Consider the following 11,734-nt stretch of genomic DNA (forward strand, 5'->3'; position numbering starts at 1 on the left):
GCAACTTAAGTGAGACCCTGTCTCAAAAAGAAAATGGGCTGGGAATATAGCTCAGTAGTAAAGCACCTGCCCAGCATGCTTGAGGCCCTGGTTCAATTCCCAACACCACCATATAAATAAATAAATCTTATATATAGTGGTTAACACGGCTGCTGGCATTTGTTAAACCTTTACTACATGCCAAGTGCTTGACACAAATTTCTTAAGCTAACCTTTACCACAAGCTCATTGGTAGTTAGTGTCATCCCCTTGTTATAGAACCTGGGGTTTAGAGAGGAAGGACCTAGCCCGCGGTCTTGGAGCCAACCAGGGATCCACCCAGCTGGACTGGCACCTACCTAGGTCTGCTTCTAAACCTGCACTTTCACTGCGATGTTACAAAGCCTTCAAACTCAGATAGGCTTGTTTTGTTTGCCTTACGGTACTAGGGATTAAAACCAGAGCTTCCCAAGTCAGGCAAGTGCTCTTCCACTAAGCTATAAGCCCAGCCCTAGGCATCCTTCTATCCTCTCAGTGCTCCCTGCTTGCATCCTATCAACAGCCTTGCGATGGCGCTGAAATTGCTTGCTTATTGTAAGCTCCTCGCGGTCTGTTCACCTCATAGCCACAGCTCCCAGCATGGTGTCTCACAAGTGGAGCTCAGGTCCTACATGCCCAGCTGCACCCCAAGTGAAGCTTAGCAGGCGACTTACCTTGGGCGGGAGTCCTATCCGATGAAACTTTCTACCTACTTTTGGCACTTTCTCCAAAGCATACTTTTTGCCTTTTGCTTTTGCACGGTCAATTGCACTGTAGTTAAATGTCTCACTGACAAGCCAAACCACCTAGAAACATAGTTTAAAGAAATGGTTAGAATTTGCATTATAGAACTTCTATTCACATACACTAGCAAATTCATCTAATGCTGTAAGCGAACGAAGTTTAACCCTGTTCTAATGCCAGACAATCTAAAATACAAAGGCCAGAGGATTCTACAAAGCTCTGTACATTGGAACATATTTCTTTCTGAGAGAGGTATAAAAATTTTTCAGGAGAAAAAGTCTTAAAATGTAGAATTAGTAAAATATAAAAAGCTCAAACTGGGTGAGGCAGTGCAAGCTTGTAATCCCAGCACTTGGGAGGCTGAGGCAGGAGGATCACTGCTACGTAGTGAGTTCAAGGCCAGCCTGGACTAGAGTGAAACCCTGTCTGCCCCACCAAAAAAGAAGTATGAAAAGCTCAAAAAGAAAAGTAATCTTGTGACCACATTAGTTCTCTCTGCCTTCAATGGGACTGGTAGATTCCCTAACCTTTTCTGCTTTCTAGATGTCAGTACTGCCTCCTCTGTTAGCATCATCTGACCTCACAGGAATGAGTTGTTCCTTTGACTACTTTGTGGTTCCACACCAGGTTCAATTTATTAGTTGCCTCTGATTCTTGGATTACTGTTATGGTTTGTGTCTGGGTGTCCCTCCAAAGCCACAAGCAGTCATGGGGCGGGCTTTTAGAGTTCATGATTAATTTATGGTCCAACGTTGGAATTATGTGTGTGAGTGCTACACCTGCCCTGGGGCAGGTAGTCTGCATACAATCAATGTAAGGGAGGGAAAGAGGCTGCCTGCAGCCCCTCCTCCCTTGTGCTCCTTTTGCCTTTGCTGTCTTCCTCCGCCATGAACTGTTGCCCTCTGCCATGTGCCGCTCTGCCTTGGAGCCAGCCAAATGTGGACTGAAACCTCCAAAAACTGTAAGCTAAATAAACCTTTCCTTCCTTAATTTTGGGCATTGGGTATTTTGTCTCAGCAATGAGAGAAGAGTAACATAGACAGTTACCAAAAAGAGACCCAACTTCAGATTCTAGCATTAGGAGTAAAGTACTCACACTGAGCAGGCTGTGAATTAGAAGCACTAGTTGAAGAGGACGAATTCTCCTTTACCTTTGTTTTCGGTACAATGCCCAGATGAAGCTTTTCATCTACCAGGTAGGCACCAGCTTCAGAAAGGAATCCCTGGTTAGGAAGCAGGCAGCCTCTGCCAAAGCAGCAAGGACAGCAGACCTTGTGGACATATTTGGTCCATTTTGGATTCAGCTGACCATAAGGCTCTTCTGATTTGGGCTTAAACACACCAATAATTTTCTGTGGAGGAAAAACAGAAATGAGACTATAATATAGACATTATAGATATATAGAATAACAGAAATGAGACTATAATATTGCTATAATTAGGCAATATGTATCTTACTAGATTATATATACCTTATTAGACTATACACGAAGGTATATATAAATATATATGTAGTGTATATAATTAGTAGTAGTCCACAAACTACACTCTGATAAATTGCTACTCCCTCCTCATTTAGGCATAACCCTTAAGTATTAAGAGATTTGGTTCCAATCACATTTTTACATTCATTCTCATTCAACAACCTCAAATGATCTTTTGAGCCAGTAGTTTGCAAACTGTTGTGATAAGCTTTAGATTAAAAGAACGTGAGGACAAAACTGCATGCCATCTAACCTATCTCCCTACTAACTCTGATCTCACTTGTTTCATTATCACTAGATTTTTAAGTTAAAATGTTCCACTAAGTTTTAAATGTTTGAAAACCACCACTGCTGGTCACACTGTGTTATTCTTCAGTATCTAATAAATATCAAAATGATAGTTTATTGTATACTTTCCTTGCTATGGCGTACTTTATAAACAGGCAAGGCATTCATTAGGCTGCATTTCCTATACTTAGAACAGTACCTGATATGCAGTAGGCATCAAGTATTTGTTACATAAACTAATAAATCCAATGATAAAAGTTCTTTAAAACACAAAGGTGATGATATATGACATACTAAACATCTGTGGGTCAGAGTCTCCCACACTAAAACTCCAGTTAGTTTTTCATGAGCCAATTTTAAATAAACTCTCTCCTATTAAATAGGAATTTGCTAATAGATATCTAAAAGCCCCTATAATCTTTAGTAATGATCTAATAAAATACATTCATGTTAAATTTATTTTTTATTTATTTATTTTTGAGACAGGGTCTCACTACATAGTTCAAGATGGCCTCAAACTCACTATGAAACCCAGGCCGGCCTCAAACATGCAAGGATCCTCTTGCCTCAGCCTCCTGAGTGCTGGGATTACAGGCCTGTGCCACCATGCCTGGCTTATTCATGTTACATTTAGAGGTTAAATTATCCTTAGACAAGAAATAAAACCCACATAATTTTAAATATATAATTTTTTTAACAACAAAATCTGAGTAATAAAAAATCAGTAAGAATAAGAAATCAAGCATAGGTTGGGATGCAGTTCAATGATAAGCATTTGCTTAGCATGCACAAGGCAAAAACAAACAAACACACATACACACAAAAGGAAAGAAAGGTAAGAAGTCTAGAATAAAGATGGAGAGACTGACGTTATTTACAAATACACTTATTTTATGTTTTAAGAGACAGGGTCTTCCTAAATTGCACTGGCTGATGGTTGCTAACTCCTAGGCTCAAGTGACCCTTCTGTCTCAGTCTTCTAAGGCACCCTTGCAACTAGATATCTACTAATATATTTACATTTTAAAGAAAAGACTATGCTGTAAAATCACTTTTAAAATATAACTTCAATCTTTGCTAGAAAAAACTGAGTGAAGTTAATACTTTCTTCCCTCTCAAAAAAAGAAACTGCTTATCTACCATCACTCAGAAAGCTTCTAGAAAAAACAGCACATTTCTGACAGATTCCAGACTAAGTGGAAGAAAGTGTCATATCAACTTCTCTTTTCTACTCTACAATCACATTTCAGTACATTTCACTTTGTTACAATCCAATCCCTTTAAACTTCAGGTTTCACAGCATCCTTTCCTTGAAACGATGTCAGAGAAAATATTCCTAGGGCAAAATGTACCTTTGGGGGGAAAAGTCAAATATTTAGAAATGATATCAGACAGGGTTTGAAAGTTTGAACTTCCACTGTGCTTGGCTAATATAGTTCTGTTGTTGCTGTTGTTGTTGTCATCTTTTTGAGACAGGGTTTCACCATGCAGCCTTGAACTCATTTGATGGCCCCAGTGGGCCTCCAACTCTCAGTGATGCTCCTGCCTCAGTCTCCCAAGTGCTGGGATTACAGGTGTGTGCCACTACACCTGGCCCTGTGCTTGGCTAATATAGTACCAAGCTTCTACAAGGTAAGGACTTACAAATATATGCTCAACAAATCTACAGGTGAATGTGGGCATTTACTAAATGCTCAAAACCAAATATAAAATATCAAAACAGCAAGCTATAATTTAAACTGATTACTTCTATTTCTATACAGTAGGATGCTTTAGTCAAAAAAAAAAAAAAAAAAAAGGCCCTAATTTTAGAAAGGAAGAAGCAATCAGATTTAAAAGAAAAACATCTTCAGAAACACAATGAATTCACATTTAAATTTGTGTTTTCCAAAACTTCAGCAATATACAGTAGGTCTGTGAAATTCTCACCTTCTTAGGATCCTTCACAAAGTAACTTCCACTAGACCCTTGAGAGATTCTCTCTGGAAAAACTCCAAGTTCTACTGCTTGCTCTGCTGCTGCTATAATTTCAGCAAACTCTGGATCATCCAAGAACGCATTCATTCCTGCCATGTGAGTATAAGAAGTCACTGCATTAGGAGAGAGACCAGCTACAAGGACACTCAGAATATGTACCACCATATGTATGGACTAGGTCACTGGTTTGAGGACAGTGAGGTAGAGAAAAATGCAATCAAGTATTACATGTTCCGCTCTGACCCTCCTCCCTAACCCAATCCCACTTCTCTTTAAATTCCGATAATGACGTATGGGGATAAAAGTTCACTCTTTCTTTTCTTTTTTTTTTTTTTAATTGTAAAGAAAAGGAAAAAAAAAACAATAAAAACAATGCTGTAAAATTTCAAAACAAGATTGTAGAAGAGTAACGGTTAGTACATTGCATACTGTTATATTTAAAGTAGCTGCTCAGATTACAAGATACAGGCATGAAAAATTGATCAAGTAATATAGGCATGAACCTTTTTCTTGAAAAAAAAAATCACACGGACACTTCTCATTTCTGCTCCTCTCCAGTGAGTCTGTCCTCCTTCCTACTGCAGCTTTGACTCTACTTTTGTCTCCAGTTCCGTCCTTACCAGTACCTGCAACCATATGTTCAATTGCAAGCACCTCTTATCTTCCCAGCTCACCGAGTCTAAAACTTCTCCACCACGGCTCTACCGCACAGTCCTTCTTCACCACCTTGAGGTTCTTAGTTCCCTCTTTGGCCAGATTAAATTATGGCCCATCACTGTAGAACCACTTTGCCGCTCTCCCTTTGTCACGGAAAGTGCCCAGTACTGGTTAAGCCTGGGGTCTGCTGCTGACTCTGTCTGCTCAGGGACAGCGGACTTACATGCACGAGCCAACTCCTCTCCTCCGCGTCTCCACCTCCTCTCCCACCCACCCTCCCAGCAGATGGCCTCGCACCCTATCTAAGAGAATTTTAAAAATGACCACCAGCCCCCAAGCACGGTATCTACTGAGCCATTACTTAATTGTGGGTTTTCTAGGTCCAGTTGGTGCTCCTTGTCTCTCCTCTCCCTCATTAACACTGATGACTCCCCACTTTGTATCTCGAGCCTGGACTATAGCGCTCAGTGTCTCCACTTGGATGTTAATACACAGGCCAAACTTCACTACCTCAAGCTCAATCTTCATCTTTACCCACCCTCCTGAAGGCTTCATGGCCACTCTTCCCTGTTCCAGCTGTTGTCAACTAGAAATCTTCCAGGGTAAGCCAAAAACCCTTCGAATCTGCCAGGATCGCACATACTAAGCTGGACTGTCAACTTGACTGGTGCATGAGCTGCCTAAGGGATTAGGAAAGCACACCTTTGGGTGTATTTGAGTGGGTCGTGGAGGCATGACTTTTGGGTTACTGTGTGTTGTGGTTTTTTGCAAGGTGAACAATATAATACAGGACACATATTCTATAAAATTATAATAGTCACCCAAAGAATCATATACAACAGCGTTCAGGAAACCTCTCCACATTATAGACCAAGAATCCAGCTGAAGGCTTGGACCCTGCATTAATGTCCTGCATGAGTCCTGCTGAAGACCTAGAGCCCATAACAACGCCTCCCACGAGTCCAACTGGAGGCCCAGAGCCCCCAACAATGTCTCAGGCAGGCCTGTTTCATGGATCTGTGCTGGGAAGGCACAAAGGTCAGTGGTAGAATCTAGAAAGTCTGTGCCAGCAGGATGAGGGGTCTACACTGGTGCCAGGAAGTGACGCTCAAAGAAAGAACCAGAGCTCCCCCGAAAAGTACCACAGCCATCCTCAGCAACAGTGAAGTCCCGAGGTCCTCTGTTGATCAGGAAAGCCAAGTTCCCGTCAGGAAAGCCAAAGCAACAAGCTTCTCTAGCAGACTGGGAGTGCACCATCTTCCCCTCCGGAGCCAGGAAGCAATGCTCAAAGTGAGGACCAGAGCTCCCCGAAAGTGAACCGAAGCCATTCTCAGTGACAAGGTCCTGCGCTCCTTGGACGATGGTAACAGCTGAGTTCATCACGAAAGACAGCATGACAAGCTCCTCCAAGAAAACCAACAGCTCCTTACAGCTTCTACCAGCTCCCAACAGCCTCCCTTCTTCTCCACTTCTGCCTCTTATGCTGCTGGCAACAGTCCTCAGGTGGGCCTCCCACACCCAGTACCACGCTTACTTAGTTCAGCTGGATACTGTAAGTTGACCACCAGTTATCAATCCACCATACTGTGTATACCTGGTCCCTTCCTTTCTGGCACTGTTCCCCTCATCTACTTCCTAGCTACCATGGGTTGAACAGCTTTTCTCCACCAGGCCTTTCTATCATGTCTTGGAGCCAGATTACCATGAACAGAAGTCTCAGGAGCCAAATAAACCTGTTCATATCTTAATTTGGGAGGCATTTCAATGCTATACGGGTGTTACAAAAATTCTTAACTTTCCTTAAGTCATAAATAAAACTATTACTATTTTTTACAAGATTGCACTGAGAAAAATACTATTAAAAGGGCAATTAAGCATATTTAACCTATTCTAAAGAATAAATAATCCAAAACTTTAGTCATGTCTATAAATTGATATGCCCATCCCAAATCATTCTTATCTATCCCTTGAAAACTCTTTAAAAACAAAGAAATTGCCTTTTTTGGTTACTTGGAAAAAGGACCAGTATTTAGTGGTACTTATAGATGTATTTATTTGAATAAATGTAAGTTCTAGTCTCATTCAACCCCTCTAAACGCTGTCTCTGTAACGTTTTCCACGGAGGTACTGGGATTGAACCCTAGGGCCCTGTTCTGAGGTCCACTTCCAGTCCTTTTTGTTTTGAGACAGAGTCTCACTATTGCCCAGGCTGGCCTCAAACTTGGGATCTTCCTGTCGTACCCTCTCCAGTAGCTAGGAGGACAGCATGCATCACCACATCTGTAGACAAATCACTCTACAAGATGCTCAGCTCACCCTCTGAGACTAGTGGTTACCATGAATATACCGAATCAACTTCCCATGGCTAATTCTTCAGTTCTTCATCCTGCACATTTACAACACTGACAAAATGCTCTAAGCCCCACTAAGACCGAGATCTCTATTTTCTGATATATCCCATGTGCCTAGAACAGGGCCTGGAACATGTGGGCCCTCAACAAATGCGCCTGAAAAGTTAATGAACTATCCCCTGACCACACTTAAGGGTTGCTGCTGGTCCTTTACAAAACAGAAACTGAAAATGGATTAAAGGAACCCATTATTAGCTTTTTATATTTACCTGAATATAAATACATGGTCATTTTATCAACATTCACTTTAAATGAGTACATCAAAATGAACTTGTCCTCCCTTGAGGATTAGAAATACATCTTACTCACAAACCAGCACATTTGCTAGAAAAAAGTAAATGCTAACAAGTTTGGTGAACCGAGCCCTGCCTCGGGGATCACAGTGCTACTCATCCTTCAGGTCACAGGTTGGACGCCACTTCCTCTACCAAAGCCTCCCTGGCTCCCATATCCAGGACACGGTTCCATGAGTCCAAAGAACACTCAGTTTTCCCCATCAGGGGACATACAGGGTCCGTTAGAAGTGTTTGTTTAATCGACCGTTTCCTTCATCAAGCTGTGAAGCTGTGTGGGGACAGGGCTAGCCACCACAGGCAGCCATCTGATAAAGGCCACTATTGTTTCCTCAGGGCCTTGGTTTACACTGGCACCCAGTAGGCACTCCAATGTTTGATGCATGCTGAATCTCTGTAATAAATAGGGAACAAAGGACAACTGTGTTTGAAGCAGTAGATAAGGAACAATCTCCAATACATGGCCACTTACTTTCCAAAGCTTGGTTACACTGGATCAAGACGCACGTACACCCACTCATGTAGGCCTTCCTCTGACTTAGATTAGGAGGGTCTTGAACCTCCGTCAGGTAATACGCTAACACCAGCTATTAGACCTGCTTCTGAAGTGGGCTTCCAGGAGGCTATAAGAGCAGCTCTACGGAATCAATCACTTTCATCAACTGCTCTTTTACTGAGAGATATTGTTCAGCATGGAGTCTCTTCCCCAAGAGAATACCTGACAAGCTATCCTTTATCAGTTATTCAAGCAATCAGTTTAACTTTATGAACACATTTGGGTTCTCTGGGGTTAACTGTTTGGTAATCTTAAAAGTCACACTCGTGGCCTCCCTGTTTCAAGTAACTGATGTACGTCGTGGACTCTTATTCCACCCTCTACCTTGTTCACTTTATGACTCTTATTTCCCATGCTCGTCTTCCTCATTTTTAAATCATTTTATTTTGTTCACACACTTATACGCCATCATGAATCATCACGTGATTTATAAACTATAAACTATTTATAAACTCACATGTTCTCCTATTTTGGCTGCTTTTTGTAAATTCGCACACTGTTCTCTATCAGGGTCTACAACAGAGGACACGTGTGTTCAAAGTTCAGTCATTTCACTCTCCCTGCTTTAAGTGGGAATAAGAAGTAGTACTTGCTTTACAGGCTTACACATGAATTAGTATAGAGGAACTATGAACTATGCCTACCACATACCAACTGCTGTACAGGTGCTGTTATCCTCTTTACAACTACCCAATTTAATGATTAAAATAACTATAACAAGGAATGCCAGAACTCCTACTTTGACTCTGATCTAACAACTTGTACTACGGTTTATGTTATTTCTAGACTATGTCAAATGCCTTGTTAAAATAACAAGCCTATGACGTTCTTCTACTGGCTAAGTATGTAATGCCTCTGTCTATATAAACAAAATAGCTAAGCATCATAAAGGATGTTAATACTGACCTAAGGCAAGAATGTCTTGGAAATACTTTGACGATAAAGGGCAAAGAAAGTAAAATAAAAAACCTAGCTGGGCGTGGCGGTGCATGCCTGTAATCCCAGCACTCAGGAGGCTGAGGCAGGAGGATCGTTGCAAGTTTGAGACCAGCCTGGGATACAAAGTGAGCTCAAGGCCAGCCTGAACTGCATAGTGAGACCCTATCTCAAAAAGACAATAACAAAAAAAAACCAAAACCTAAAGCTGGGTGTGGTAGCACACACCTGTAATCCCAGCACTCAGGAGGTTGAGGCAGAATCGCTCTGAGCTCGAGGCCAGCCTAGGCTACATAGTGAGTTGAAGGCCACCTGGAACTGTATAGCAAGACCCTGTCTCAAAAAAAAAAAGAAAAAGGAAAAAAAAACCCTCAAACTAAATATCTAGTTAAGTTAACATATACTTTTCAGAAATGTCTTCTAAAGATTTCTGAGCAGCTTTTATAGTTCAAAACTATTTTAAAATTCCATTAAAATTAAACCTCCATAATATTCAGAAGTAACAAACACAGAGATCTAGAGCAAAATGGAAATAAAGCAAGACATAAAAAAAAAAAAAAGAAGAAAGACTTAGTTTCAGTCCTGGTTTCAGACCTAGTTTTACCACTTCCTGGATATTTGACTTTGGGCAAACCACTCACTTCTGAAGTTTTAGGAATTGCCTGTCACTCTAGTTCTATTAATTTTCAATTCTCACAACAAGGCAGGGGGTCAATGACAACTAACTTGCTGTGATGTTGTGAGAATTAAAGGAAAATAATTTTTAAAAGATCTTATCAAACTCTTAGTTACCACCACTAAGAAGGTAGGGATTCCTTTTAATAATTTATTTTCTAATTATCATACTCATCGTCACTTTGATCTTTATTATTTGTTTACAAAAAAGCCATTTTCACCCAACAAACATTTATAAAAATAGTAAAACTGTGGAGTAGAAAATGGCAAGCTAGCCCTATGGATTTTAATTACATCCTAGTCTGAAATCTAGGTAATGTAAGTCCAAACTGACAACACTGCTAGGTGAATGCGGCTTTATTTGTGATCTGGTTCCAACTTCAGGTTTGTTTGCTCTAATTAGTGTCGTACTGCAAATGGCACATGCAATTAGCTAACCTTGTAATGGTAGCAGACATCCCTGTCAGAAGCTTTTTCTAAGGTTTAACAATCAGACAAACTGGTTTTGTTTGTTTAAGACAGGGTCTTGCTATGTAGTTCAGGCTGGCCTTGAGTTTACTATGTTGTCCAGACTGGCCGCGAGTTTGTGGCAATCCTCCTGCCTCTGCTTCCTGAGTGCTGGAATTACACGCATGCGCAACCACGCACAGCCAGACTACTCTCTTTGGGTCCTTCCGATTTACTTTACAAGATTTATACTTGAGTAGAAGTCTTGAGTGACTTATTCTATCCAAAATTCTTTAAATGATTAAAGGCACATTAGAGTAGTAGGAGGAACAGGTAAAATTTAACAACTCCAGAAAAACAAAGCAGTATTCATTATAAAACAAAACAAAGCAAACACTACTTTCTGAGGCTTTTCTTTAAACTCTGTCACGTGGAGTGATACTCCAGGCACCGCCTGCGTGCCTTCTCTTTAAATGCAAATAGCTGTTAGCACTATTTCCAAACAGGCCCGTCTGTCACTAGCTGGAAGTCTTTAAGTATCAGTCCAATCGCTTTCCAACAAAGTAACCCAACTACACTCGCCAAAAAAAAACTTAACTTCAAACAAATATTCAGGCCTGCAATAGCACGGCTACATTTAACTAACTTCAACACCCTTTCAACTACTCTTTCTTTCAGAGGCCGTCAGTCCCGTTAAGGGTGAAAAAAGTGTGTTTTCTTAACGTCTCGGTACAGAGGCTACTCAAAGACTGCCAGAGAGGTGGCAGAAACAGGAATTCAACTCCCTCTGCCCTTTCTGGCTAGCGTCACAATAACGTGGTGGAAAAGGGCTTTGAAACGCGTCCCCGTGGCAAGTGGGAAGCAGGCCCTTCATCTCTCTGCTGTCATCCACCTTGCAAAGGACTCACGACTCGGGGAACTTTCGGATAGTGCGGAGTTCTCAATTCGGAGCTCAAGTGCAAACCTGAGCAAACGCTTTACGTCATTCGGCAGGGGTAAGCGTTCCGCCCAGAGCGACTCCAGCGCGCACTCACTACGGGGTCAGGGCGAAAGCGTCCGAGTTTAAGGACAACCGCTGGCCCGAGGTGGGCCAGCCCGCAGCCAGCGAGCAGAAGCGGGGACAGCACGCCCGGCGCCCGCGGCTGGCCACGCTCGCACCTGGGATCGCAGGGCGGCTCCGGTCCGACTCCGGGGACGACCTCCAGGGCTCTCCGCGCGGGAGCAGCGGCTCGCGGTCGCCGGCCTCGC

At 42.0% G+C, this 11,734-nt stretch overlaps 2 protein-coding genes across 3 annotated transcripts in view; one reads left to right on the forward strand and one right to left on the reverse strand.

Annotated features, from left to right (window-relative positions):
- The window catches only part of Pi4k2b (phosphatidylinositol 4-kinase type 2 beta), a gene marked incomplete in the record, with an annotated part of 31,573 nt that overhangs the window by 19,447 nt on the left and 392 nt on the right, over positions 1-11,734 (reverse strand). For both annotated transcript variants that reach the window (XM_005392044.2, XM_013518062.1), the window contains 4 exon segments: positions 693-824; positions 1,914-2,114; positions 4,464-4,600; positions 11,645-11,734. In XM_005392044.2, coding sequence (XP_005392101.2) covers positions 693-824; positions 1,914-2,114; positions 4,464-4,600; positions 11,645-11,734 — 560 coding nt within the window.
- Positions 11,329-11,734, forward strand: part of Sepsecs (Sep (O-phosphoserine) tRNA:Sec (selenocysteine) tRNA synthase) — a 99,417-nt gene continuing 99,011 nt past the window's right edge. The window contains exon 1 of the mRNA XM_005392041.2: positions 11,329-11,481. The gene's annotated coding sequence lies outside the window, so the exon portion shown is untranslated. The remainder of the gene's footprint in view (positions 11,482-11,734) is intronic.

This window comes from Chinchilla lanigera, unplaced genomic scaffold, assembly GCF_000276665.1.
Source record: "Chinchilla lanigera isolate Chin_1 unplaced genomic scaffold, ChiLan1.0 scaffold00042, whole genome shotgun sequence".
In the NCBI taxonomy this organism is placed as follows: Eukaryota; Metazoa; Chordata; class Mammalia; order Rodentia; family Chinchillidae; genus Chinchilla; species Chinchilla lanigera.